The 26,723-nt window shown below is 40.6% G+C and overlaps 4 protein-coding genes and 1 long non-coding RNA gene across 9 annotated transcripts; 1 reads left to right on the forward strand and 4 right to left on the reverse strand.

The window, feature by feature from the left end:
- Positions 1 to 481: 481 nt before the first annotated feature.
- LOC115737780 (GPN-loop GTPase QQT2) lies at positions 482 to 4,154 on the reverse strand. Of its 2 annotated transcripts, XM_030670118.1 has the most exons (7): positions 4,076 to 4,154; positions 3,512 to 3,664; positions 3,051 to 3,180; positions 2,731 to 2,957; positions 2,325 to 2,615; positions 1,104 to 1,309; positions 482 to 1,019 (listed from the first exon to the last, which is right to left on the reverse strand). In XM_030670118.1, the coding sequence occupies exons 2-7, from the start codon at positions 3,605 to 3,607 to the stop codon at positions 737 to 739; spliced, it is 1,233 nt and encodes a 410-aa protein (XP_030525978.1). In that variant the 5' UTR covers positions 3,608 to 3,664; positions 4,076 to 4,154; the 3' UTR covers positions 482 to 736. The 2 variants fall into 2 exon arrangements, with proteins under 2 accessions (XP_030525978.1, XP_030525981.1); XM_030670121.2 differs by lacking the exon at positions 4,076 to 4,154 and having other exon boundaries at positions 3,051 to 3,174.
- Positions 4,155 to 5,506: 1,352 nt separating this feature from the next.
- On the reverse strand, positions 5,507 to 6,926 carry LOC115737668 (putative methyltransferase DDB_G0268948). 2 transcript variants are annotated; one of them, XM_048282045.1, is made up of 3 exons: positions 6,613 to 6,926; positions 5,814 to 6,472; positions 5,507 to 5,701 (listed from the first exon to the last, which is right to left on the reverse strand). In XM_048282045.1, exons 1-2 carry the CDS (start codon positions 6,775 to 6,777, stop codon positions 5,822 to 5,824), a joined length of 816 nt encoding a protein of 271 aa, XP_048138002.1. In that variant the 5' UTR covers positions 6,778 to 6,926; the 3' UTR covers positions 5,507 to 5,701; positions 5,814 to 5,821. The 2 variants fall into 2 exon arrangements, with proteins under 2 accessions (XP_048138002.1, XP_048138001.1); XM_048282044.1 differs by having other exon boundaries at positions 5,507 to 5,770; positions 5,807 to 6,472.
- Positions 6,927 to 7,012: 86 nt separating this feature from the next.
- On the reverse strand, positions 7,013 to 14,006 carry LOC115737669 (putative methyltransferase DDB_G0268948). 3 transcript variants are annotated; one of them, XM_030669919.2, is made up of 3 exons: positions 13,972 to 14,006; positions 7,903 to 8,054; positions 7,013 to 7,794 (listed from the first exon to the last, which is right to left on the reverse strand). In XM_030669919.2, the coding sequence occupies exons 2-3, from the start codon at positions 8,050 to 8,052 to the stop codon at positions 7,153 to 7,155; spliced, it is 792 nt and encodes a 263-aa protein (XP_030525779.1). In that variant the 5' UTR covers positions 8,053 to 8,054; positions 13,972 to 14,006; the 3' UTR covers positions 7,013 to 7,152. The 3 variants fall into 3 exon arrangements, with proteins under 3 accessions (XP_030525779.1, XP_030525781.1, XP_030525778.1); XM_030669921.2 differs by having other exon boundaries at positions 13,976 to 13,995; XM_030669918.2 differs by lacking the exon at positions 13,972 to 14,006 and having other exon boundaries at positions 7,903 to 8,077.
- On the forward strand, positions 13,608 to 19,485 carry LOC115737667 (pyrroline-5-carboxylate reductase). Its single transcript, XM_030669914.2, has 7 exons — positions 13,608 to 13,961; positions 14,641 to 14,689; positions 15,229 to 15,320; positions 16,044 to 16,116; positions 16,991 to 17,111; positions 17,229 to 17,334; positions 18,985 to 19,485. The coding sequence occupies exons 1-7, from the start codon at positions 13,617 to 13,619 to the stop codon at positions 19,171 to 19,173; spliced, it is 975 nt and encodes a 324-aa protein (XP_030525774.2). The 5' UTR covers positions 13,608 to 13,616; the 3' UTR covers positions 19,174 to 19,485.
- Positions 19,486 to 21,375: 1,890 nt separating this feature from the next.
- LOC125315896 lies at positions 21,376 to 22,229 on the reverse strand. The gene is made up of 2 exons (XR_007199166.1): positions 21,766 to 22,229; positions 21,376 to 21,577 (listed from the first exon to the last, which is right to left on the reverse strand). It is a non-coding gene; the product is annotated as an uncharacterized LOC125315896 (long non-coding RNA).
- Between the last annotated feature and the right edge of the window lie 4,494 nt (positions 22,230 to 26,723).

The raw sequence follows: 26,723 nt of genomic DNA on the forward strand, positions 1-26,723 counted from the left end.
TGAAAAATCTTTTAAGCAGCCGACGAATGGATGCCGCTAAATCCCCATGGTTGTGAAGAACAATCTTCAGAGGGCTTCTCCATCCTAATTTCTCTTCTCAACAGGCGAAAACTTCGGCGCGAAAACTTCAGAGAAGGAGATCTTGTTGCAGATGTTCTGGACTCTACATTCTGAATTTCCGATGACAGATGATAGCTGCCTATGGCTATCCTCTTCATCAGCCGAAAATATAGTTGGATGTAACAGTTACCTCATAAGTCGCGAGGGGACAATGATCTGTTGCTTGTAGGAAATCAAAACCTGCAATCAGTCCTAGAAATTCATTTCCTACAGCCTTTCAATGTTGCTACAGGATATATACATGGTGCTAACGAGGGAGCGATCTGCAAATGTATACGAACAAATTTTGGATTTAAAATCAACTCCGGGATGATTCTGTCCCTGCTTGCTCCCCAATCTACTCACTTAGGAAAAATCAGAATCTAGGAACACAAACAGTCATTTTAATTACCACAGCATAAAAATGCACAGATATTCCATTACATGCATATGCCACCCCCAGAAATAAACCTCTAAAGTTCTCAGTCAGATATGCACAGCTGAGGCCAAAACACTTCACGCGCCTATGCCGCGACAACGTGACGTCTGTTACCATGTAGATGAGGGGGGTCAACAGGCACGGGAAATCCTATACATTTAGTCAATCGTTAAAATTTTCATCACGAGGGATTTGGTGCTAAAAGGAGAATCTCCCAACTTCCTCATCTTCGTCCTCATCTACTACATCTTCATCGTCCTCAGTGAATCTCTCAAAACCGTCTACATCTTCATCCTCTTCGTCTTCATATTCCTCATCCATCAAATCCTTGTTCTTTCCTTCTTTATCCTTCAACCCTGTGCTCAAAACCACAGTTTCTCCCCCAGTTTTCTCCATATCCTTCCGCAGCTTTTCCATGTTCTGTCTCCGGCGTTCGTCTTCCAAGCGCTGTTTCTCTGCTCGTCTCTTGTCAAGTTCAGCCCTACACAAATAGATATATATGTCATATTGGCAAGCATATCAACGCAAACAACAGAAACTGAGAGTTAAGTCTTAAAGACCGTACTTGTAGTTCTCCATGTACTCCTCAGCACTCGCCTCAATGGTCTTAAAGAATTCAGCCATACCAGCACCAGAAATAGCAGAAACTCCGACAGTTTTCAAGTTCTTGTAGAACTCATCCAGCACAAGCGAAAGACTTCGGGTTAATGTTGATGTGTACGAGTGATCTGAATCTAGCGCTGTTTGAAATACCTCAAAATCTTCCATCCACTACAACACCAAAAAAGATTTGCATACTTTACTAGGTCACCAACTTGTCCTCTTTGGAAAGGGAACAGCAGCTTACATGGTACGCTGTTTATTATTCCGAATTTCTCATGATCAAAATCGAGAACATCATGAACTATCAGATATGCAGTGTACTTTACAGTGGGCATCTATGACACATGTACAAAGAGCCAGACAGAAGAAGGAAAAACATCGGCACAACCATGTAATTCGAAACTTCGCAACCACATGATTCAAACCTTCGCAACCACGTGATTCAAAACTTTGCACAGTATGTCAAGATTTGTATACTTTACTAGGTCAACAATTTGTCCTCTTTGGAAAGGGAACAGCAGCTTACACGGTACACTGTTTATTATTCCAAATTTCTCATGATCAAAATCGAGAACGTCATGAACTATCAGATATGCAGTGTACTTTACAGTGGACATCTATGACACATGTACAAAGAGCCAGACAGAAGGAAAAATATCGGCACAACCATGTAATTCGAAACTTTGCAACCGAGTGATTCAAAACTTTGCAACCACACGATTCAAAACTTCGCAAAGTAAGTCAAGATTGGAACAGAGGGGTGACACTAATTGTTCCTCTCTCTTCCTAGAAATTTTCCTCCAAGTAAATTCACCATCTACAGATGTAACTTGGTTTCCTTCACTCTTTCATTTCAATTCCCCACATCGAGTGACCCAAGTTTTCAATTCCGGATCATTTTACAGCTCAAGTAGAAAGGTAATATACGATTCCAATCTGATGGACATAACCAGAAGCATCAGGTCATCCATCTTGATAATACTTTGCCACTCAAATCTCCCAGCAGGGTAGATGGCTCTAGTGGATAGCAATTAAAGAAACTGAATAGCCCCACATTTCTGGGTAAGATATGAACAACGTCATTCAAGCGAATCAAGCAATTGAACAATAAATCGACAATTAGCGAGCCAGTTTCCAGCTCAAAGTCTAAAATATTACAGGAAAAAAGCACAAGAGAACTTACCTCCAAAGCAAATTGGTGTTGAGCCACGTCAGTTTTATTAAATGCCAACACCAATGGCAACCTGGTTTTGTAGAGGATACTACAAGCATAGAGCATATTGCTCATAAAAGTAACGGGGCTCTCGCATCGAGGCGTGTCAACTACATAAGTAATTACAGTAGGAAAGGTGGAAGCAAATGCTTCAGTTATAATAGCTCCCGAAGCAGACCACGTGAAAATCTCAATTTGACCTGGAGTGTCCACCAGAACATAATCAAGCTGATCTGCTCGCCTCTCAATAACCGATATGACCTGATATTTAGATAAAGAAGACACGTGATCAAAAAACAAAATGGAAACGCATACCAGCTAGCAACAACTGCAAACCAATATAATACAACTGAGGGAAAGTTTTCCTAAGTGTTACCTCATCAAACTTTGTGGCAAACAGGTTAAGTGATGTGAGAATGCCGCCATTAGGCCCAAGATTGTACTGCTTCATCACTTCTTTATACTTAACAGTGTCTCGTATATCGATATTGGCACCGAATGGGAGGGTCATTACCGCAGGATCGAGGTTAATGACATAACCGCGGATATTTGAAGCTTGCGTGTGGCAAACTAGCCTGTGCAGAAATGTTGTTTTTCCAGTGCCTACACAATTTACATTGTCAATAAGTTACTTGCTAGGAACAAAGACAATCGACAATATCCTTGAATTCCAGAAGCCTACGTTAAACAAACTACCTGCCATGCCAATTACAATGATGATGACAGGCTTTCTCTTGAATGGCGTTCCTAGCTGCCCAGACGATGACTCCGCGATGTTTAACTTCTCTAATGAGTGATTAAGTTCCTCTTTTTCTTGTCCCTTCATCTTCAAACAGCATAAAAAGTTAAAAGAACACAGTAAGCCAAAGGGAACACCTAAGCTAACTATTCAGCCAGTTGCAATAAAGTGTCTGCGAATGAGGAACCAAGAAGTCTTGTAACATGCATCTTACAAAAATGGCATCTTAGACCACTAAAGAGTTCAATGTTTAGGTTAATAAGGACGATATTAAGGTAAAACCAATCAAAATGTTTAATGAATCAGTGGCCACCTCTATTTTCCGCCCTCAATGCTTGCTCCTTTCTTTGGGCCTAACAATTCTCGCTACTTCGAAAATCACAAGGAGACAACAAAGACACGGAGAAGAATCGCCAACCTCTGCGCTCGAAGAGTCTAGGGAGTTCATTGGCATCGACGGGCCTTCTTCAGAGGACTTGATATCCATATCCTGAGCACCGGAATCAATATCCATTATCCGAAGACCGCACCGACCTAGCTTCAGGAAAAGACGCTCCGCTCCCCCTCTCAACTGATCAAAACAAAACGGACAAGCTTGGTCATTAGAAGCTCGAGGACCTACCAATTCAGCATTCGTGACGCCAATCAAAACCTAAACACATCGTCCCTCTCCTAACAAACTCTGCGAGCCCGGAAACAAACTCATTACAAGCGTCGCCGTAATCCCCGTCACAAGAGCTTAAGAAAAAGCCGACCACCGCGAGGGGATTAGGTTTCGTCAAACCATCCGCTCCTTCAGGCGGCGACGAAACATCAAGAGCCGGAACCGGACAACGAGGCGATTCCCAACCTCGCGGCGGCGGAATCCTAACGTCGGAGGTCGTCGCAGCAGCGGGGAAGGGAACACGAAGCACACGAGGAGAGACCGAATCGGAGAAGAAACTCCGAAGGCACACAGCGAGAGAGGAGGAGCGGAGCTTACTCGAACCGTTCCTCGTCAGGATCCCCAGTTCCACCGCCGAGCGAGCGAGAGGGTTTTGGCGAACGTTTTGTCCCAGCGAGAGTTCTACTGACCGAGCATCGAAGACTGTAAAAGCCTTTCATGTCCCGGTGACGTCGTGACCCGGAAAGCCCGACCGGCCCGCAAATTGTTGGCAGAAATCTCGTTTGTTCCGTAAATAATAAATAATTTCAAAAGTATTCTTTCAAAAAAGATCGTTTATATTATTTACAAAATATATATATGAATGAAAACTATTTTCATCATGATATAAATTATAGTTAATAATGAACATTAATCATATTGAACGAACGAGACATTATTTTTCAGAAAATATTTTTTGAGCTACTTATTTTTTCGCGAAAGGTTAAGACCGACATATAATTGATTGTCTTGAATTGCCATAAGAACCAAAACCAATTGTTATAGATTATTTTTTGATGGGATTAATAGAGGTTATTTGCAAATAAGATCCTTTCATTCTCTTTTTCAAATTTCATGATTGTGTAGTATAATATGCTTCTATGTTATGTTTCACATGCACTTTGATGTGCATAAGAAGCAATTATCGATGGGTCAATATGCTTGTATGGTTGGAAGCCAGTAAAGACTATGATTTTCCCAGTTCATTGGTGTAACTAAATTTCATGAGCTAAAAATTGTGGATCAGTCACGTGACACAAGACGATTATGTGTTAGCTTATAAATCGAAGAAAACAGAGTACCCATCTTGAGAATAGATTATTGCTCGGCTTCGATTTCGAGAAAAATCTAAAGTTTTGTCATTGCGATTCGTACCATCAAAATATTAAGATTGCTTTGCAGATTGGGTTTTCAATTAGCATGAAAGTTCAAGCTTCCTAAGGTTTCGTTTGTTTAGTGAAACATAAATTATTTTGAAAACATTTACAATGGCTTGTATTGCTTAAAATAATTAATCAATGAAAAAAATTATTTATTAGAAATAGCAATTTATGGCTAAATAGTTTTGTGGGCAATGAAAATAGTTTTTCGTTCGTTCATTTTTATTAGCGATACAAACGATTATCTTTTAAAAAAAAACGTCCTTCAAGCCATTCATTTTGCGAGACACAAAACGACCCGAAGTAAAGGTACAATCAAGAGAGTGACGTGGAAAGCGTTGAACCTCCTTAGGGTCTCATTTGAGAAACTCTTGTCAATTCGTACATCTTCACTTCCTAACTCATCTTTTCACGCGAGTAATCAATTAATAAGTGAATTTAGGACTAATGAAAATTCAACTAATCTCATGAATCAGGTAAGACGCGAGTTAAAAAAAAATGTTTGTGAATAGCTTGAGTGAGCCGTTGGGGTCGATTGTATGCAAAACCAAGCATGGATGCCGCGCGACTCATACCGACGGAGCCCGTTTCTTAATCGCGAAGACAATTTCATAGGGTCGCAGGTTCTGAAATTGACATTTCTTTTATTACCAGCGTGCTGTCGTATAAGGTCCGTCAGAAAATGCAAATGGGCAGTATCAATTTGTGTCGTTTTCAATTTCTCCTGGGATCGGCTCTCTTGAAAAGACCAACCTCACCTCATTGAACTCAGCGCAATTCCAGAGGGAAAATTTTAAACGAGGGCCTGAGCGATAATGCATACCGATCCTATTCACTTGAAAGCAGATCGAACAGATTTGTCCAGACACAGATAAAATTTGCTACACTAGTGCTGCAGAGATGAGCACAAGAATGGCCTTTGATTCTAATCCATGGACGAGTTTCCCACCTTGCCAATCCTGAGAAAAACGGGGAACTTGACGGTCTTCTCCTCCTCGCCGTCCTCGTTCCAAGCCCGCTCGTACCTCTCGACGACGTCGCGGCCCAAAAGCTCCACGCCCTCCTCCCTCGCCTTCAGGTAGGGGGACGTCGACCTTATGAAGGTGAGAAACTCGTCCAACCCCATTGCTCTCTCCGCCACGAACCGGACCGGGCCCGTGTCCTCCATCCCCTCCACCGGCTCGAACGGGAAATCCATGTCCCTGTACTCGTCGATCACCAGCTTATGGGTCGGGCTCCAGTACGGGTTCGAGTCCATCGAGTAGAACTTTTCGTAGATCGAATCGACTGGGCCCGTGACTCTCGGCATTGTGTAGCCGCACGCGGCGATAACGCCGTGCGGCTTCTTGAGCAATCGCTTCGCTTGTCGGTAGAAATTGGGCCGGTCGAACCAGTGGAGGGCCATTGCGATGGTCACCAGGTCGACGGTCGAGTCCGCAGAGACCTTCTGTTGAAGTTCGGCTGTCGACACGACCGGGGAAGTGAGCTCGTAGCGGACGTTAGGGAGCTTCGGCGCGAGCTCGAGCTGCTTCGGACTCACGTCCGTGGCTACGACATTCTTGTAGATTTCTGCAAGCTGAAATTAACAAAGCTGTTACTTATGGCCCCACAAACTAGGGGGATTAATGCAAGAAATTTGGACCAGCTGATTACGAAGGGGAAGTCTGAACCATGGAACGATAGTGAAATAGACTCAATTAACCGCGATGAACTCACGGATCGGGCGGCTTGGCCGCTTCCCGTGCCGACGTCCCAGGCAAGGTCATGAGACGGTGTCTTAGACGCGATGAATTGGAAGAGCTGCGGCGGGTAGCTCGGCCGACCGTCCACGTATCGCTGGGCTTGCTTCCCGAACAACTCGGCCATGTCTCTCTGGGACATATAGAAAGAAACGAGAATGGAGCTGAACCATTTCAACTTCGGACTCGGTCCTCAATTATACGAGCGGGTGGTCCATCCGGGAAAGCAACAGCATCGTGTCCGATTCGTCCACTGCGTCGTTGTCGCATGTTCTTTTGTCCAGACCTTGAAGCTGCAAAAGCGAAATTGGATTGGCATATGTGCCAGATTTGCTTTGATTGATGGTCTGTGGTCAAATTAGATGTTCACTAATCAATTGATTAAGTCAAATTAATCATCATTAAAATAGAACATATGACTCATATGAGTCTCACCAAATGAAGATTTCGAGCTTCATGTTATTTAATTTTGCACGCTATATTTGTAAATCGATCTTCATATGTCGAGCGTTATTGTTCATGCGTCGCCCACCCTTCCGATCTTGAGAAAAACCGGGAACTTGACGACCTTTTCGTCCTCGCCGTCCTCAGCCCAAGCCCGCTTGAACCTCTCGACCGTGTCGCCGTTCAGCAGCTCCACGCCCTTCTCCTTCGCCGTCTGGTACGCCGACCACGACCTTATGTACGTGAAGAAGTCCTCCACCCCCATGGCTCTCTCCGTCACGAACCGGACCGGCCCCGTGTCCTCCATCCCCTCAACCGGCTCGAATGGGAAATCGACCCCCCTGTACTCGCCGTCCACCAGTTTGCGGGCCAGGTCCCAGTACGGGTCCGAGTCCACTGAGTAAAACCGGCGGAACACCGAGTCGACCGGGCCGTTGACCTCCGGGATCGTGTAGCACCACGCAGCGATCACGCCGTGGGGCTTCTTGAGGACGTGTTTCACCTGTCGGTAGAAATTGGGGAGGTCAAACCAGTGGAGGGCTTGCGCGATGGTCACCAGGTCGAGGCTCGATTGACCCGAGATCTTCTGATCCAGCTCAGCCATCGACATGGCCGGGGAGGTGAGCTCGTAGCGGACGTTGGGGAGCTTCGGGGCGAGCTCGAGTTGCTTCGGGCTCGTGTCCGTGGCTACGACATTGCTGTAGATCTCCGCGAGCTGAAAAATTACCACACTTCTTAGGGTCCAACCCCGGCAAATCGAAAGCATAGAATGGATGCCAAAGAAAGGAAATGCGCTCGATATGCCTATGTGAATGAAACTCACGGATTGGGCGGCTTGGCCGCTCCCGGTGCCGACGTCCCACGCGAGGTCGCGCGAGGGCGTTTTGGAGGCGATGAACCGGAAGAGCTGCGGCGGGTAACTCGGGCGGGTCGCGGCGTATTGCTTGGCTTGCTTCACGAACAACTCTGCCATCTTTCTCTCCGTCTCTGACAAGTATTTTGTCGTGCAGATTTGGGATGAGAAGGCTGTTCAACGACCAGACATCGCATATATAGGAGCGAGGCCGTCCGTTATGAAGCATCTGGCGAGTTTCCTTCTTGCCTCGTCGTTGGTCAATACCAAAAGGATATTTTGACAAGTGCTTGTTCAAGTGCTAGAAGAATTCCTGATCCTCTGAAATAATTTTCACGTTTTAATAAGCGAAACTTAAAATTTAAAAAACATTTTTCGGAAAAATGATCGACTGTATCGGGTAGAAAAATTAGTCCAACAAAAAAAGTTTCATTATCGACGGCGATTTGTACCTAACTATTTTGGTTGATGATGAAAATATTTGTCAATCATATGCATTTGCAAGCGCCTACGTATTAGAAAATATTTTCCGAATCTTGAACTGTCCGTGAAACAAATGCACCCAATTTCAGATTTTGTAATTTGAAGCACTTTGACTTATATAAATAAAAAAAAACTCTCGAAACTTTTGCAGTTTCTAAATGTTGACATGTTTATTCATGTATAATAATCCTTTTGGTACTTTCTGAAAATAATATTATACATTTCAGCTACAGAGTAAGAATATGCTAATAGCTAGAATTTATTTATTAAGTGAACAGACGTGAGAATAGTGAGTGTTTAAACAAGTCAATCACGGAAACTACGCCATCAAAAGTTTGATGTTATGGCTGTTGCATTATACGATTAATGAAGCCGACCTACAAAATTAGTGTATAGTTATTTATTGTAAGTTGATTGTATGCTTATAAGATTAGAATCTGTCAAATGATTAGTATAGTTAGTAGAAAGTCGCTAGCCTGACAGTCTAACAAAGACTGTTAATTATTTCGATCATACGGTCTCTTAATCAATTTATGCAAAACACACAGTAATGGTATGTAGATCTACGATTAAGATAGTACCGTCAATCATTACGGGGTAATCGATGCTTCAACCACGAAAATGGTTGACCTAAGGATCACATGTCTTCTAAGGACTCGATTTAAGTCATGAGAGAACTTGTTCGTGCCGCCTTACCTGACCGCAGCATACTCCATGTGGGAAAACTATATGGCCGCTACCGCCCTGGTGGAGCTGCGGCCTGGGCTTGGGAAGCTTGGACGTTTGGACTGAGAGCGGGCGAGGACATTTGTGACTCACTTCGAACATCCCGCAAAGCCGCGGGGACCCTCATCGGAGAGGATCGTCGTGGCGTTGGCCGTCGCTCCCGGCTCATTCTCTAAATTATACAAAAAGAAGTCGTCAACTAAGAAGTGCAGGTAGGCCTTCCCCGCAAAAAGACTCTAGGTGGAGAACGTGCACGCCAAGCACTCTGCTCTTTATTTTATGGGGCTTTAATTTTCTACCGGTTCGCTTAGCCACGTGACGTTTTATAGGACGAGAAATTGCACCGTGGGTTCTGACATCGCATGAAAGTCACTCTTTCTTGCACAAATTGAGTTTGTCATCCTCAGATTCCTATTTCTATCTTTTATTGGTCAAGTAGTGCAATCCGCATGGCTGCTGGCGTCGTTCTCTCTTTGTTTTATTTAAAAGATAAATATATTAAAAGTGCTAAAACTTGTTACGAAAGTGTAATCGAGCCATAAAATTTGTAAAAAGTAAAATCAAGCCATAAACTTGTCAAATTTATTCAATCAAGTCCTTCTATTAACTCCGTCCAACTTGGCTATCGAAATAGGAAAATGATCTATCCTACGGTCAGAATAACAGCCCTCCCTCTCCTAGCCACAAATGTTTTCAAGAAATCTGAAAACTTGCTATTGCAATATGGACATTCTTATTCTGGAAAGCATTTTGCAGTGCTAGGCAAGGCAATTCTAGAGAGTGTCGCTAGGCATTAAGCAACAGAACTTTGAGCCGGACGAGTTCACTTCAAGTCTCTTCGAGCAGCGGTAGAGCAGAACGGCGAGCAACAAGTGGCCTTTAATGATGGGGGTCCGATGCGTACGAAGTGCTGGAGACGTTGTTCGTCCCTTGCTCTTGGTCTCGCTCAGTTTTCTCTTTGATAGAGACGACGATAAGGTAAAGAAGCTAGAAAGGCCACGGTAAGTAGGGCCGTCAAAAAGGCTCGCGCCGGCTTGAAAATCTAGGGCTATCAAAAAGGGCCCGGCACTGATCCCTTCTGTTCATGCACCGAAACCCTTCCTTTTTTTAAAAAATTTTTTTGTTATGGTTGAAGGTTACATGCACGCGAATTTGAGAAGCATCGAATAGCTAATAACTCCAATTCGCGACCTTGAACTTTTCTATTTTTAATACAATTTATTTTTCTTTTTTTTTCCTTTTTTTGGTCGGAATTTCGTTTTTGTTGGATCCAGCAGAACTATATATGTATAGGGTGGTCGATATTGCTACACGCCGTTTTCCTCCGTTTTCTAGCTGATGACAACATCCCCATCATTAGTGGATTCTCGTGACAATTTCCTCCATCTCGTGCTAGAGAAATTTTCTAAAAAAATATATTTTAAAATTGAGCATGTAAAGAAGTCAATCTTGCAACATATGTTATAGCACATATTTGGCTCTTTTAGTCTTTTATTTAATTTCGATTTATATTTAGATAATTCAGGAGCGGAGATGCAAGTTATTTCGAGACGTATGGAACAACCCTACGGGCCCTATGAAAGGGTCGATCGGAATTCAACGATTTTTATGCTTGGGTACTGTCTGTTTATCTTACAATCTCCTTTTAGTACGAGGCGTTGCTTTATGGGATCGGATTTCGCTTTTAGTTCGCAAGAATTGCACTAAGCCATACGTCCATTACTGTCAAGTTGGAAAGCCAAAATGAAGAACAGCTACAGCTTTTTTTCTTTTGGTTGTTACTTGCAATGCTCTATATCCTATTGCTCTAGGCCTTAAAAAAAAAAAAAAAAGGATCCAACCCGAAGAGTTGGAGCATATAATTCGGCCTCTGGCCGGGCCAAGCTAGGTACCATTTAGTTTTGGGCCGACTTGGGCCGGGCCGAGACCCAGCCCGTTGACACCCTTGGTAAGCAAAATAATCCAGAATTGAAAAGAAGAGAGTGTTTTAGGTGACAATTAAATGATAGCATTTATTATTTGCTTGTGCATGTGTTTCTCGTAGAACGGAGGGGAGAGACAAAGACAGGCTCCTATTTTAATTTTATTTTTTAGCTAGTCCAAGTCAAAGGTCACGTGTCGCTTTATTAGTGGATCCACATGACCTCATCCATGCCACGTGGGCTAATGACGTGGTGCTTATAATCCACTGAATATTTTCTCTCGTGAAAGAGAGAACAAGTGATTTCTCTATGTTGGTTTCGACACATTTAGTCAAATTAAATCAACGGAATTGAAGAAATAATGGAGTTCTCGATAGGCTCGCGCTCTTTCTATGCCATTATTGGCTACTGACACCTCCTACAACATTAGATTGACCAAATTATCCTTTGTAGGTCCCACTCTTGATATAAAGTTCTGTTTTTTTTTTTTTTGGGAAAAATAACTTTCTAAAAACAAAAATTCTTGGAATTTTCGGCATGCGGTTTACCAAAAATAAATGAGTTAATGAAAATATTTTCGTCAATGAAACAACACCATCAAAAGTGAGGAAAATAATTTCCTCTTTTTGAAGAGAGAAAATCATTTTCCCTCATCTTTCTTCCCTCCACTTCTTATTGTAATTTTTTTAAAATAATTTTCCTTTTCTTTTTTAATTTTTTTCTTTTTTCCTTCTTCATCGGCTCGCCATGGCCAACGCTTGAGGCTAGAGAGCCTCGGGCTTAGCCAACTCACCGGATCTCGGCTATGGCGGTCACTAAGTGAGCCTTGAGCTTGCCAACGGCCGTCGTCGGTCGGACACGGTGGAGGAAAGAGGAAAAAGAAAAATAAAATAGAGAAGAGAAAAATAAAAATGAATAGATAAAATAAAATAACGAAAAAAAGAAACAAAAATAAAAAATTTATTAAAAGGAGTGCACGGAGGAAATTGATTTTCCTTACTAATTAACAAAAATATTTTCCAGTTCATTTTTAAATTTTAGCCGAATACCGCAAAATGATTTTTTGAAAAATATCTTTCAGAAACACCTTGTTTTTCGGGAAACAGATGAAGCCTAAGATTATTTCTTTCATTTTTTTCTTCCTTCTTTTTTCAATTTACTAAAAGAAAAGCTTACCTACGTCCCTTCCAAACAACTTTTTTTCTTCACCCAAGCCTCTTTTTCTACACACATTACATTTCATTGTTTCCTTTTTGTTTGTCTTCTTCTGAACTTATTCGGTTATTCTCCATATTATAATCTAAAAGAAGCAATAGTTTTATTTACAAATTATTTATTTTATTTCCTCAGATTATTCTTGTGGTCGCGAATTTTTCGACTTTGATTTTTGGATCAAATTGATAAGAATTTGCTTAAAATGAAATATTATAGTTGATGTATGCATTACACATAATGTACTCATAGATTATCTTCTTACTTGTGCTTAATCTATTTTTTTAATAATAGTTTCCTAGGACAAAAAACGAAGAAATGTACAACTCATTAATAGGAAAATTGACTTTTTGTTTTCTCAAAAACACAGTAATTAGTTATCTATCCGCCAAATAAACTATTATTTGGAAAAGAGGTACATCAATTTTGTTCCAAATGGAGAAAGAAAAGGTAAAAAGCAAAAAAGATTAAAAAGAAAGAACGCAACCATTAGTCTTAAATTAAGAGTGCGCCCCATATTTAACATCAATAGATGCTGTTTGAGAGGAGCACGGATAGTTTCATCTCTCGTTAAATTGGAACAAATGAAAAAGAAGAAAAAATGTAAGAAATAATCTTAAATCAAGACTACGGTCCCATAAGGGACAATAGAGTCAATTCAATGTAAAATGAGCGTTAAGAAGGCCCGTTCCTAAACCAAAGGCCCAGTCCAATAAGGGAAATGTGATGGAGAATTTGGAATGGGGGCTAAAGAGAACTCTGAATATTCGACGGAATAGGAGCAGCAAGTTCATAGTTACACCTGCAGTTCAGAAAAGACCGCTCCACGATGTCACAACCTCGCAAATTGGCAACATTTAACATCTCCTTCTTTGTTGATGATGCGTAAATGATATAAATGGTCCTTGGATTTTGGTCTAATATGTAATTTCGTCTCTAATCTTTTAAATTATTCAATAGGATTCGTAAAATTTTGGTACATGTTCAATTTAGTCCACGACCTATATAAAAATGTTCAATACTATACTTGAACTTTAATTAACTGGAGACAGTATTGCACATTTTCATACGGTTCCACGATCAAATTAAATATGTACCAAAAGTTTAGGAATTACATTGAACGAATTAAAATTTTGGGAACCACATTGAATGTTAGGATAAAGTTCAAGCACTATGTTGAATAAATTAAAAAATCAGACACCATGTCGCATATTAGACCAAAGTTTGTGTCATTATGGGAGGGAGGGCCAAACCAGGAAGGCATTCAGCGTCGGTCCAGCCCAGTAAGACATGATGTCCAATGGTCCACAAGCTCGGTCCCATGGAATCTGCTTCGGAGCAATGAAGCCCGACAAGTCCCCCGTCGGCATCTTCTCGAACGAAAACCGCTCCGACGCTGGTCACTTTGCAGCAGTCGGCAACTCACGGTTGGGACCCGGTGAGTCACTCTGTTTTGGGAGCGCAACGTCGCAGGAGACAATGGAGGTGGTGGCGCTGCCGATACCGGCCGAGACGTACAAGCTAGGGTTTATTGGAGCCGGCAAAATGGCGGAGTCCATCGCGAGAGGAGTGGTCAAGTCCGGCGTCTTGCCTCCGTCCAGGATTCGCACCGCTGCTCATACCAATCAGAGCCGACGCGACGCATTCGAATCCTTCGGCGTCCAAGTCCTCTCCGACAATCAAGCTGTTGCGTATCCTCTCTCTCTCTCTCTCTCTCTTTCTCATGAGAAGCAGTAATGGAAATGTGAATAATGGGTTCTTCGGACTACCCGATGAAAATGTAGTCGATGTAATTAGTGTCAAGTTTCAGTTTTTATGAAAAGGGTGTGAAAGTGTGAGCTTTACGTTTGCCATAACATATGTATTTGCTGCCCCGGCTCTGCCTCGGTGTGTTATGATTACAGGGTTCAGTTTATTTGTTGGAACGACATTGCTATTCAATACTGAACAGCTCAAATCTTTTACCAGTGTATGAGGATTCGCTGTCCTAACTCTGCCTCAGGGTTTTGTATTTGCTCACGATGAAATTCACGCTGTTGCTTCATCCTCTAGTTGCCGGCATTGGTTGGTGTAAGTTAGTTGGGTGGAAGATGACAATTAATGCGTCTTCTAGGCTCGAACAAGTTCTTGAGCAAATCCAAAAAAAAGAGAGCAAGCAAGTTGGTTTAGTTATTGTATAACTTGCAGTATAGTGCACCTACTAGTTTTCTTTTTCTTCTCGTTTGTGGATGTGAGAAATGAGTGGATGAACAATTCAAGGTTATTCTACCTCCTGGAGTTTCTTGATGAGTTTAATCTTGATAAGCTTGTTCCCCTTTTCCCTCTCTTTCTAGATTAGAGAAACTGAAATATTCTGTGAAAGCAGGTAGTTGAAGACAGTGATGTGGTCATCTTCTCAGTGAAACCCCAAGTTGGTATATAGCACTTAAACTTTAACTCTGTTGTTCAGTTTGCCACTTTGCTTGTCTTTTCGTTTTCACAAATTCCAAAAGTTGAATAAAAGCACATTTATTAGTCAACATGACCATAAGCCACCAATGTACTTTGGCTTTGAGATGGTAGCTGCCGAACACGTAACATGTGATTTCACAACATGCTAGTTCATCTCAGTTTTCACCAGATTTTGGATGAATTGGCCTTCACTTTTCTTTATCATAGCTTTTGCAGTGATGATCACATGCTTTTCTACAGCATATTCCCACCATAAAGGGATGATTAAATTCTGGTGATGACCTTCAAGTGTCCACAGAAATTAATGATGACGATTTTCTTCTGTATTTTTACTAAGTGATGATAAAATCTGGGGGGAGGATGTTTCAGTTGATATTTGATTTTGAAGGTAGAATGAGGTTTAGTTCTAGAGGTCATGCATCTTCCACATTGCTGAAAATGTTAATTCTAGTAGAAATTATTTGGGATCTTTTCTAATTAACTTTTGTTGCTCTTTCTCTAGTTAAAGGCGTAGTCTCCCAGTTGAGGCCACTGCTATCAAAGAAGAAGCTTTTGGTCTCAGTAGTTGCCGGAGTAAAATTGAACGATTTGCAGGTATTTGCACCCGCTGTCTTTTTTTTATCGCTGCCAAGTTTTAGTTCATCTCATCTTGTACAATGCTATCGAGGATTAGAAGCTCTTACACAATTCAAATCATTAAATCCCTGAAAACTACATCTCTGTCGTTCTTATTTTCTCCACTACCATCTTTTCATCTTATAATGTACATGTCTTTCTTTGTTTGAATAGAAGAAATTGGAATGAAATTTCTACAACTCATTATCTTCATTCAACATGTTGTCCAGGGGTCAATTTCTCATTTAAGCAATCTAATTTATGTCCTGTGGAGCCAATTTTTTTATATAGGGGGTGCATCTTGAACTATAGATTAACCTTTTTTTTTAAATCGGTAATCATGATTTAGATTTAACAATGCTTAGGAATACCTCCATAATGGGATGGATCTTCAGTGTAAAATTCTGTGCAGCTTCTTAAGTAGAGTAAAATGATGCTAGGTAAAGAAACAAAACGTTCAGGTGTGTTGTGTTAATGTATAGTAGTTCTCCAGATGGATAGCTGATAGTTGTGATGGTAAACTTTTTCTAATGAAAATTTGACCCTTTGAAGAATTCTTATGTATGAAAGCTGTTCTATTAATTATCATTATGAATTGAGTACCCTAATCGGGGGCGTTAGCTGTCTGCTCCAATTTTATTCAACTCTTAAAATTGTCTGATTTTGAACTGCCCAGAGTGAGTATTCTTTTCTTTATTCTAGGATTGGGCTGGCCATGATCGATTTATCCGTGTAATGCCAAATACTCCTGCTGCTGTTGGCGAGGCTGCATCTGGTAATGTTTATACTAGTTGTTTGCTGATCCTTAACTCGTATGCATGGAAAGCAATGTTGTTTTGGCTTTTGGACGTCTCATATAGAAGTTTGGCTTTTTTACCATACATGTCTCTTTGGATACATGCTTTCTGTTCTCAGATTGTGTTGCTTCATCAGAAAATCGAAATTCTTTAACATTGCAAATCGATGATTTTCTTCCATCATCTTCTTATCCAGTCTAAGACTTGGTCGCTTCCCTTTAGCTGCAGGGAGTTAAATAAAGCGTTGAACCCTCTTGAGTTGATATTATGAGTGGTCAAGTTCAACAAGCTGGAATTTGTAAGATTGAGTTCTTATCCTGATATCTGCAATCATCTGTATTGGTGTAAAGTGAAGGGCTTCCTTAGTTGAGTTAATGTCGGTTGGCGAAGTTATTTTCAAATTACCATAGCTTCTTAATATGAAAATGTGCAAAATAGATGAATTTTTGTTTTGATGTTGAGGTTTCAAGTGTCATGAGAATTAAGTGGATGCTATCTTCTCATAAATCATCAGGAAAGGAGAAGATCTAATCATCAAGTGGACCATGATACTTGCAGTGCTAAGATACAAGTCATGGCACTGTCGTGATGTGGTCAGGATGGATTACTTTTTCTGTTTTCTGTTCTTGTGATAATATGGCAGTATAGTTGATGCAAGTGGAGTTCTTCCCTTTCATTGTATTACCTTATTATGAAGTGGAGGTTGCTCCGATCCCATATGTATTTACATTTACTTATTTTGTGAGTCAAATTTCCAAAGTGGTCTGTCAGAGTCTACTATGTTATTATTGACAGCTGATTTCATAAGATTGAATTACAGTGAGATTGTCTAATGTCCTTAATGTTGTATAGTTATGAGTCTGGGAGGAGCAGTAAAAGAAGAGGATGCAGAACTCATTGCTACTTTATTCGGATCTATAGGCAAGATTTGGAAAGCTGATGAAAAATATTTTGATGCAATTACTGGCCTGAGGTATGTTCAATAGTTTTTAAAGCATCATTTCCCTTCAAAAATCTGTCAAGGTTTTGTTTAGAAGAGTGGTGAGATTTTAGTTTGATTTGGAGTTTGCCTTTCTGTGTATATATGCAGTGGCAGTGGTCCAGCCTATATCTTTCTGGCAATAGAAGCTTTAGCCGATGGAGGAGTTGCTGCAGGTCTTCCAAGAGAACTTGCATTAGGTCTAGCTTCTCAAACGGTAAGTCATCGTGCATAAAATCAATTTATTGTTTTGCTAATGAGAGATTGTGACACCTCCAGAGTTATAGTCAGATGCTCTGATGCAGCCTGTGCTTAGGCTATTATGAGGACGTCCTCAAGAAATCCTCACTGGACCTTCTTTTGAGAGGGAATCATCATCCTAAGTGATCTTATTTTGTTATTGGCCATGAGATGAGGATTGGCTAATAGAATTGCTTTCTCATAGGCTTGTGCCTTATTCCTTGGCAGGGTGGCCCTTTTTGTATTGCACAATGTGATTACAAATTAATCTTCTGCTTTCTTTAACTAGTATTTATGAAGGGAAACGAATAGAAGAACTTATGTTTGTGAGTTAGACACGTAGAATGCTCTGGGTACTCCAGGAATTATAGTTACAGATAGTGTGGGTCTAAATCCACACTGAGAATAATTTAGTCTACAGCCTTTTGAACTTAGTTTACCAAAAGGCCCAGAAGAAAGAGATTCCCTTTTTCAGACACAGGTGTCTTTCTACCATTCCAGTCCCTCTTTCTCTCCACCCTCACTTCCTTGAGTTTAAAATCTTTTGCCAGTAGTATTCAGTCTAAAAGTGCCACTGCCTTTATCATCTTCACATGTTTCTTGCTCATCATCTTCAATGGATAGCTTAAATGGACACTCTCAAGAGAGATGGATGTTCTAATGAGCTAAAACACTAGAAAAAAAGAAGATGGGTGTTGCTTTTTGGAATGCAAAATCCCTGGAATGGTACATGATATATCTGATTATCCAATAATGAATTTGGACGAACACAATGGACATCAAATAGCAAACCCAAATAAAAAGGAAATTAAGCTCTTTAGTCTTCTATGTTAACAAAGTGAAGTATGCGTGGTGTATTTTCAGGTGTTTAAACATACTTCTATCACATTTTCATTTTGGTAGTTTGATTCATATTGCATAACATTGCATTGCATTCTACTGATCTCTACTTCCTCTCTCTTCGGTCTTTATCGCTTTTGGCTCTTAAGGTATTTCACAGAAAATTCTTATCCTTACAATTTACTCATTTTTTCATGAAACCCAATTGCAAAGGGTTTCTTCATCATTTGACTAGATAGTTAATCTTCCTCCAGCAATTGGGGCTTGACCAATGATGATTGGCAACTATTTGATCAACTTCTTACTCATTTCATGGATGCGCTTGTGATTGCCATTGATAGAAATTCGGTGCGGAGATGGGCTTGCTTAAATTGAAGGATATTTTGGTTCATTCAATGAAAAGGTTGTGTTTTCAGCTATGTTGGATGTCGCAATAGCGCCATCCTTACAAAAGCCATAGGGTAGACGGGTTATCATGTCAGTTCTTTATGCCTTTGCCTCTACACTTATCTAGAGTTCAGTAGCAGTTCATACACTCTGGCCAAAGAGTTGACAGAAGTCACGTTACTACTGGATTACGGACCGCACTAGTTTTATTCCTGACTTAACAACTTTTGCTAGGTTAGATACCTCAATCATTTTAATAGGTCTGCACAATTTCAACTTCAAAAATTTAGCATGGAGTGATTGCCGTGCTTCCTGTTATGAATGTCTGCTTGGATTATCAGTGGCTTGCACTGGCTTTCATTCATTTTGAAGGTTCAACGTTTTGCTGCTGCATTTTCAGGTGTTGGGTGCGGCATCTATGGCCTCTAAAATGGGTAAGCATCCGAGTCAGCTCAAGGATGATGTCGCATCACCTGGGGGTACCACAATTGCTGGCATTCATGAACTGGAAAAGGGTGGATTTCGAGGGATTTTGATGAATGCAGTCGTTGCTGCTGCTAAGCGTGGCCGTGAACTTTCCCCTTCCTGATACTGACTTCCAACTTTTCAGCCCATATTCTATGCTTATCATTCCAGAGTTTGCTAAACAGCTCGAAAGGGTGAGCACGGCCATCCCTCCTGATTCTGACTTGAATACCAGTTCTAGTTTAGGTGAGGTCTCTCTAAAGGTTTCATCTTTTTTCAGCTTTTCAAAATCTATTTAGTTTCATTTCCATCTTTCTGCTTGATTTTTGTCTTATAAAAAGGAAGAATTAGTTATAGGTGCAGCTTGGGATTCCCCTTGCCTGTAATCCCTTTCTTCCAAGTCCTATACTATCAAGAGCTGTGAGATCCAACCACCCAATCTTGTGGTCATATCTTTCACAAGTCGGCAGGGATGTTCTGGTTTTAGAATGCTGACGTCCCCGTAGCTCATTCTCTCTCAATTAGGTTGAGCTGATTGATTGTGGATGAACCTCCTACTCGAAGGATGCAAGCTTCACACATAAACAATATAAACCTGTTTTGAGAATAGATTAAACAGCAAGCTGGTCACAAGGATCGGACTCTATGAAGTCCTCCAACCAGCCACAAACCACATTAGAGTAGATTTCATCAGCTAGAATGACAAATCAACAAATGTAAGCTTCCGCAATCCTTTCAATCAAGCGGAACATATACTTCAAATAGTATCTCTCAAACCATTTCACAAATTATCAATTCATAAGTAATTTTACCAAGTGCTTTGCCAATTTCAAATAATTAAAAGTGTATGTAAATGCTCGATTCAGCTTTATACATTAAAAGTGCTCTCGATGCCGTTTGTCCTCTTCTAAATCATAGAAGATATAAGCACCCTTTACCCCACTGGTGCTAAAGCAAAAGAATGAAAGATAACTCGAATGGAGAACTCAGAATTTTATTAATGAGTAAATGAGGTGAGAAACGAATTTCAAAAATCAATTACAAAGTTACTTCATCTAAAATGTGACTAAGTTAAATTTAATTGTAACAAAACAGCTGCGACAGGCCCTTCGAAAACTCACTCAAAACAGATGAATGCTTGCCATTAAACAGCAGAGCAACGAGGGAGAAATGCGCATGAGGAAAGTGGGTGGGGTGTAGCTTCACGGGCTTAAGGAACGGGGTTTGGAAAATTGCACTACAACTCATATTTCTTTTTGGCCCGTTTGTTACAATATCTCCCAGCCAAAATTGATGGCAACTTTGAGCACAGAAATTGCTAGGCATTGTTGGTATTAGGTGCTGCAATGCAGTTCAAAAAGATTATCAAGGTCATCAGCCAGATGTACATGTTTCTCTGACTGCTTTGGACACTGAAGGGATGACATGTTGTGAGTGAGGATGACAAGCCTCATTGAATTCCAGCATCTAATGCATATTGTTAGCACTTTTTTGCTTGCTGACTGCTGTTAAGATTAGGCACACAAATACAACAAAATAAGGAATGCGAGAAAGAGAAATCGTGACACAATATTTATCCTGGTTCATTCTTAAATTATAGCTACATTGAACATAGAATTCTACTATAATTAGCTCCTCATATTTCTTTTACAACTCTGAATTACAAAAAAAAAAGATTATATAGGCGGCACAATAGCTATTAATGGGCTCAAGCCCACACTACAAGAGCAGGATTCTCGTGCTTGCCTCTCGATCGGGAGTGTGAACCACACCCCCAATAACTGGATGCTAACCCATGAGAAAATAACCTCTTCTTAGCAAAAGTATACTAGCGAAAATAATGCATGTGCACCGTTTTCTATTGATTCTTCAAGCTGGTGTTTGATACTCTTTGGGATTAGAAACTAAAGTTTGTGCTTAAAAAGTACTTCGTTGGGTGCTAGTAAGCAAACTGAGTTTGAGATCCCCGAAAACCTCGATGTGATTTTTTTTGCAGCTGATACCATCTTGGCCACACACGATAAGATTCTCAATGGATATCATCTGAACCGGATGCCGATGGCTGATGAAAAGGAGCAAAAGCAGAAGAATATATTCCTTATTAGGTTTGATTTCCATATGATTTCTTTCGCTATTTGCTTTAGTTTGTCTTCCTATCAAGAATCACTCCAAACATGATAGTCCATCACCTGTTGTCTCCTACCTCTTTCATGCCTGTTGTTTACTAGCTTTCGTCTGCTAAAATGTGCATGAAACACTCGGATTTGGAGAACAAAAGGGGTAATAAATCAGATACAGATGGAAAATCAAGCAAGACCTGCTTGTGCCAAAGTAAAATATCGTAGTGAAGAACTATGTCCGCGGAAGAGTTACATTATACCGACCATAGCGAACTATTACACTCTGTGATACACACACACACACAAACTCCCAAGTAGAAGATTGGTGAATTCTCCTGCAAATCTATGACTCAGACTCACTAGTCGCAACATTCCTCACAGATCCAGCAGCAGCATAGAGCAAACAGGCTGACATGTCAAGAACCACAAAAACAAGTTATCAGAGAACAGTCTGAAAACTTGGAATAATAGCAGAGAGACGAGCACCGTGAATTGGGATTGAATTGCTTTCAAACTCTCTTGAGATCGGACGTTTCGCTCGTCGATGCATATATTCAGTTAAAGCTAAAAGAAAAGGCGATTTCTTGTTGGTTTACCATCCTTCTATGAAGCCCCTTTCTCCTTTCTTCTTCGTGCCGCCGCCGCAGCATAAGAACTTCCTTTTCCTGGTGTGGGGAAGGTTGTCCGTCGGGTACCCTTAAAACGAAAAACAGAAAAAAGGAGGTAAGAAGCTTGAGCTTTCCAATATGCCTCGACTTCTGTTACTCTGATAAATCAATCCTTCGATCAAGGTTAACAAGGACGTGGTCGGAAACTACCTGGCGGAGGACATGGGTCCGTTGCTCTTTGGGCCATTTGGGAAGAAGAGAGAGCAGGAACGAAGGAACTAGTGCCTTTCACCACCCTTTGTGTTTGCTTAATGACGCTGAAAAGTGTGATGTTTCGCTTGCTTGTATGTATAGTTGCAATATACACGTCTACGGATTTATATCGTTTCAAAAGGTGCACGTCGATGCTCCTCGAAAACCCGATTAATTTGAACGCTTTGAGTTTTGTGGGCACCGATTGGAACTCCGCACCACGTGTTGTGCTTCGTTGTGCTGATAAAAAGTGCGAAGGCATCGCCTTTCGGCAAAAAACAGAATCAGTCTATCTAATACTTGTCGTAAAAAGAGAGTGATTTTCCAGACCTAATTGCAGGCAAAAGCATATTTTTAGGACGAATCCTCCAATTGTCAAAAGCACTCGAAAGAGGAATATATAGTGGGAGCTCAATGTACTCCTCGAAGTTGGACATTAACTTCGTATGAATTCTTCTCTTGTAGATCACGCAAAGCGAATGGCCAAAGTCGAAAAGCATGGGTTGTGGAAGTTTTGAGAAGAGAGAGTAATGGTCATTTATGTCCATTGGGAAAGGTTAAGGGCCATTATGGTGATGCTCTTGTTTTGATTTCTATTCTTTTGTTTTCAGGAATAGAAATAGAACATAAATCCGTTTAGGGCTCGCATGGCAACACTTCTATTTCGTAAATTCGTTTGGTAACGGTTGAAAATATCTACTTCTAAACGTTGTTAACAACACAAAATCTTCTATGAAAAATTATTGTTAGTGGCCGAAAAATTTTTTCTTCATTTTTAATTTTTTTAAATTTATTTAAAAATAATTTTATTATTAAAAAATATTATTTCCTTTTTAAAAATAAAAAATTATTTTTTATTTTTTATTTCGACCGACGGAGACGATGACTTGGAGGCAGCGGTCGTTGGAGGTCGGCAAGAAACTGCTGCGGTAGGCGACACGATGGTCGACGGTTGGTAGCGGGGGCGGCGGTGATTAGCTATTGGCGGTGGTGGTCATTGGAGGTTGGCGGTAGACTACTGCGGTGGGTAGCGCGGTGGTCAACGATTGGTCGTAGGGGGCCGCAATGGTTGGCGATTGGCCGCGACCATCGTAGTTGGCGGAGGTCGGTGGCGGGGGTGGTTGGCGGATGGCGGCGACCGGCGGAGGTCGCGGGCGGTTATGGGCGGAGGTTGGCGATGGCCGGTGGTTGGTGGCGGGAGGAGGTTTGCGGTGGGCAGCTGCAGGTAATGGTCGACGGTTGGCGATGGTCACGAGCGGCGGCCGGTGGAGGTTGGCAATGGGTCGTAGTCGGTGGGGGTTAGTAGTGGGTGATGGTCGGCGATGAGCGACGGCGGAGGTCGGCGGAGACGGACGTGATCGAAAAGAGGATGAGGGCGTAATGAAAAGAGGATGAGATGAGAAGAACTTCTTGATTTTTTTTTTTTTGGTCCAAGAAGTACTTTTTGAGTTAAGAAGTAATTTTTTTTTAACTTCTCAAATTAGGGGAAAAATAACTTGAGAAGTGAAAATTCACTTAAGAAATAGAAATTTTTTTCGGAAGTAAAAATTTTTATTAAACGAATTTCTACTTCAAAAGTTACATTATCAAATGGATTTCAGCTCTAGAAGCACTTTTGGAGTAGAAATCCACTTCTAGAAGTATTACCAGTGGCTAAGGAATAGAAACAAGAAGAAAAAAAAAAAAAACTACTTTGTTCTTGAGAACAGAATTTGAAAAAAAATTGTTCATATTCAGAAATTATTTCCGAGAGCAGAATTGTTATCAAACAAGCCCTAACTCTCTCGTAACACGAGATTCGCCCGATCACGACACATCTATGATTAATTTTACTAACGTACTCAATGTCATAAAAGGAAAAGCTGAGCATATTCTCTTATTGAAACATGGATGTCAAGTTTCGATTTAAAATTTAAATCTGAAGAAAAAGCGAACAACTTTTCATAATAAAATAAATTGAAAATGAAGATGTATGCTTTACTTGATTGCAACTCACAAAAAATGCATTAGTCGGGAAAAAGAGGATACCATAAGTGCCTTAGTTTTCGTAATGTGCTTACTTTTAGTGCTAGAATTATTTATAATTGCTAGAAAAGTTTACTATAAGTGTCGAAAATCCGACATGGCATGGTATTGGAAAAATTATAAAAAAAAATGATAAATCTATTGCAATTGTGCTAATTCAGTGAGCACAGTAAAAAGTGTCAAAACTAGATCCAAACCCAAACCAAATCATAATTTCAGGTATTTCCGTTTCGGTTCGGGTTTCGATTAGGGTAATGGGAAAAATAATCTTTCTTTTTGCCGGTTTGGTCGATTTCGTTCGGCTCGGGTCATAACCCCGAACCAAACTGCCGAAACACATTACCCTACACTTAACCCTCAGTCCAAAGTCTCAAATCATAATTTGGGCTTACGCATCGTCTCCTTCGTTGTTGTGCCGCGAAACCCGCCATCGATTGAGAAGCCTCAGGCAAGTACACTCCATCCCCTGCCTCTCTCTCTACTTCTTCTCTTCGGTTGTGGGAACCGCTTCTTGTTGATGATGGCGGATTGATGATTCTCACGCTCCATTGTCAAGTTCTTGAAAACAAATTAATTCCCCCGCCAAGTTCTTTCGTTTGTTGCTGTTTCTATTTTAGGTTTTCCCATTGATCTTGTTCATTGCAATGGGGGCTCAGTTCCTGAGTGCAGGGTCTGTTGTTTCATTTACGCAGCGATATGAGGATTTAGGCAGAGTAGAGGAACTTCATGCTTGAAGGGGGCACACATCTGAAATTACCAACCAAAATAAAAAAAAGGGCAAACCCGAGACTTTGAGTTGAACCACACCTATTCGAACCGGATTTCCGATTCGGGTCATATTTGGGTTGCAATTCGGTTCGGGTCAAAGCAAGGGAACATCCCTCGCGGTTCGGTTAGATACAAGTATCATGAAGCCTGAATAGATTTGAATCATAAATAGGCCTACTACGAAAGTTATGGCACTTATTGTGTCATTATCCCATCTTTTTTGTTCTTGTCACTTTGGAATTTTGACTTTTCTTTCCTTCCTTTCCTTGTCAACTTATTGTTGGTGGGTATGGTTCATACTCCCCATTCACAAGAAAGCATATGGAGCCCATATTTTATTGGCAATTGGGTTTGGACCCATAAATAGCTACTGCTATATATTATCTCTCTCACTTATAATTGAATGATGTAACAGAGAGGTGCGAGTTGCTAATTATAATGGAATCTTCTATTGGATGTAACTCTAATTTAACGGTGAGCCATGACAAACTTTGTGTCTCGATTTTCCTTTCTCGCTTTTACGCTTTATTTCGTTGTGATTATGCGTCGAGTTCTAACAATTGTCAATGATGGAGGTTAAGGATCAAGGAATTTTACATTGGCCAAGTCCTTTGAAGACTTCCTTAAAAGGCTCAAGGGAAGATAGGGAAAAGAACTCCCCAGTATAGTGGAGGGATTTTTCCTTAAGTTCTCTTCCTATTCCTTTTCTCTAGGGAAGAAAAATAATTGGAGGGAACTTAGGGGCTTCCGGCAGGGGAAGGTAGAACCTGGTCAACTTAGATTGGCAACTATTGGGTAGATAGATATAGTAGCTTCCCGTGCCTGGAGTCACGGAGAACTTCGACCTCCTACTAGGTGGACCTGTGCTTTCACACAGTGTCTAGTAATCGACTTGTACACCTAGTACCCATGGTTACTAGACAGTGGGTATCGCAATAAAATTGAACGATTGAATAACGATCAAAGTTCCCAAATTTAATGCGTCAATTAATCGAAAAAGAGTTGGTAAGTCACACAAATAAATTTTGGTAAGCATTATACCAATTGAAAATGCAAGGCAATGATAAGAAAGACAAATAAAAGTAGATAAAAAATTGGTAATTAAGTTGAAATTAATTTGTGATTTTATAAAAATAATGGTGAATAACAAACAAGTAACTACCTTACCCAAAAAAAGAAAAAAAAAAAAAAAAAACAAGTAACTAAAAAATCATATAATTGGTAATTTTGATTTGGGATCTTTAACTCTTACCAACTCTTGAGACATTTATCAACAGGGAACAAAAATAATATACTGCATTGGGAATGGAAAGGGAGGATTATTCTAAATCTAAGATTCCGTTTGTTTCGTGAAAAATGTGTCATTTTTGAAAAAGGTTTTCCAAGAAATCATTTTCAAGAAAAATGAGCATATTTTTCGATTTTTGGCTGAAATCTGAAAACGATTTGCAAAATACTTTCTGTCGTTTGGTAAGGAAAATCAATTTTCACCGTACACACTTTTTAATAAATTTTTCTCTTTTATTTTTTGAAACATCAATTTTTTAATTATTTTTTCTTCTACTTTTATTCTTTTTATTTTTTATTTGCTTTTTTTTTTCTTCCTCCTTTCTTCTTCGGCTGACGATCGGCCACAGCGACAGCCGGCGAGGCTCGAGATCACCTGATTCCAGCGGCCGTGAGCGTCTTGGAATTAGGAAAAGACCGAGAAAACAATGCTGTTGATTGAACCAAAATTGAAAATAGAGATCGTAAGAGGACTTAGCTTTGGCGAGCAAATAACAAGGGGTCGACCAGGAGGAGTCGTCATCTTCGAAAAAAGGCCGAAGGACTTTGGAAATCGCAAGTCGAGCTAAGAAATCGCTTCTTCCATCGGTGATTTGTTTCTGAGCTATGGATTG

The sequence above is a fragment of the Rhodamnia argentea genome, chromosome 7, assembly GCF_020921035.1.
Source record: "Rhodamnia argentea isolate NSW1041297 chromosome 7, ASM2092103v1, whole genome shotgun sequence".
NCBI classification, from domain to species: domain Eukaryota; kingdom Viridiplantae; phylum Streptophyta; class Magnoliopsida; order Myrtales; family Myrtaceae; genus Rhodamnia; species Rhodamnia argentea.

Bases quoted from the DNA above. Each gene is read 5' to 3' on its own strand.
- LOC115737780 (XM_030670118.1), bottom strand. From the start codon at position 3,607: ATGGATATTGATTCCGGTGCTCAGGATATGGATATCAAGTCCTCTGAA. The intron at 1,310-2,324 runs GTAAGTTCTCTT...TTGGTGTTGTAG, and splicing joins AACACCAATTTGCTTTGGAG to TGGATGGAAGATTTTGAGGT. The intron at 1,020-1,103 runs GTACGGTCTTTA...CTATTTGTGTAG, and splicing joins GAGTACATGGAGAACTACAA to GGCTGAACTTGACAAGAGAC.
- LOC115737668 (XM_048282045.1), bottom strand. From the start codon at position 6,777: ATGTCCCAGAGAGACATGGCCGAGTTGTTCGGGAAGCAAGCCCAGCGA. The intron at 6,473-6,612 runs GTGAGTTCATCG...TGTTAATTTCAG, and splicing joins GCGGCCAAGCCGCCCGATCC to CTTGCAGAAATCTACAAGAA.
- LOC115737669 (XM_030669919.2), bottom strand. From the start codon at position 8,052: ATGGCAGAGTTGTTCGTGAAGCAAGCCAAGCAATACGCCGCGACCCGC. The intron at 7,795-7,902 runs GTGAGTTTCATT...GTAATTTTTCAG, and splicing joins GCGGCCAAGCCGCCCAATCC to CTCGCGGAGATCTACAGCAA.
- LOC115737667 (XM_030669914.2), top strand. From the start codon at position 13,617: ATGAAGCCCGACAAGTCCCCCGTCGGCATCTTCTCGAACGAAAACCGC. The intron at 14,690-15,228 runs GTATATAGCACT...CTCTTTCTCTAG, and splicing joins CTCAGTGAAACCCCAAGTTG to TTAAAGGCGTAGTCTCCCAG. The intron at 17,112-17,228 runs GTATGTTCAATA...GTATATATGCAG, and splicing joins GATGCAATTACTGGCCTGAG to TGGCAGTGGTCCAGCCTATA.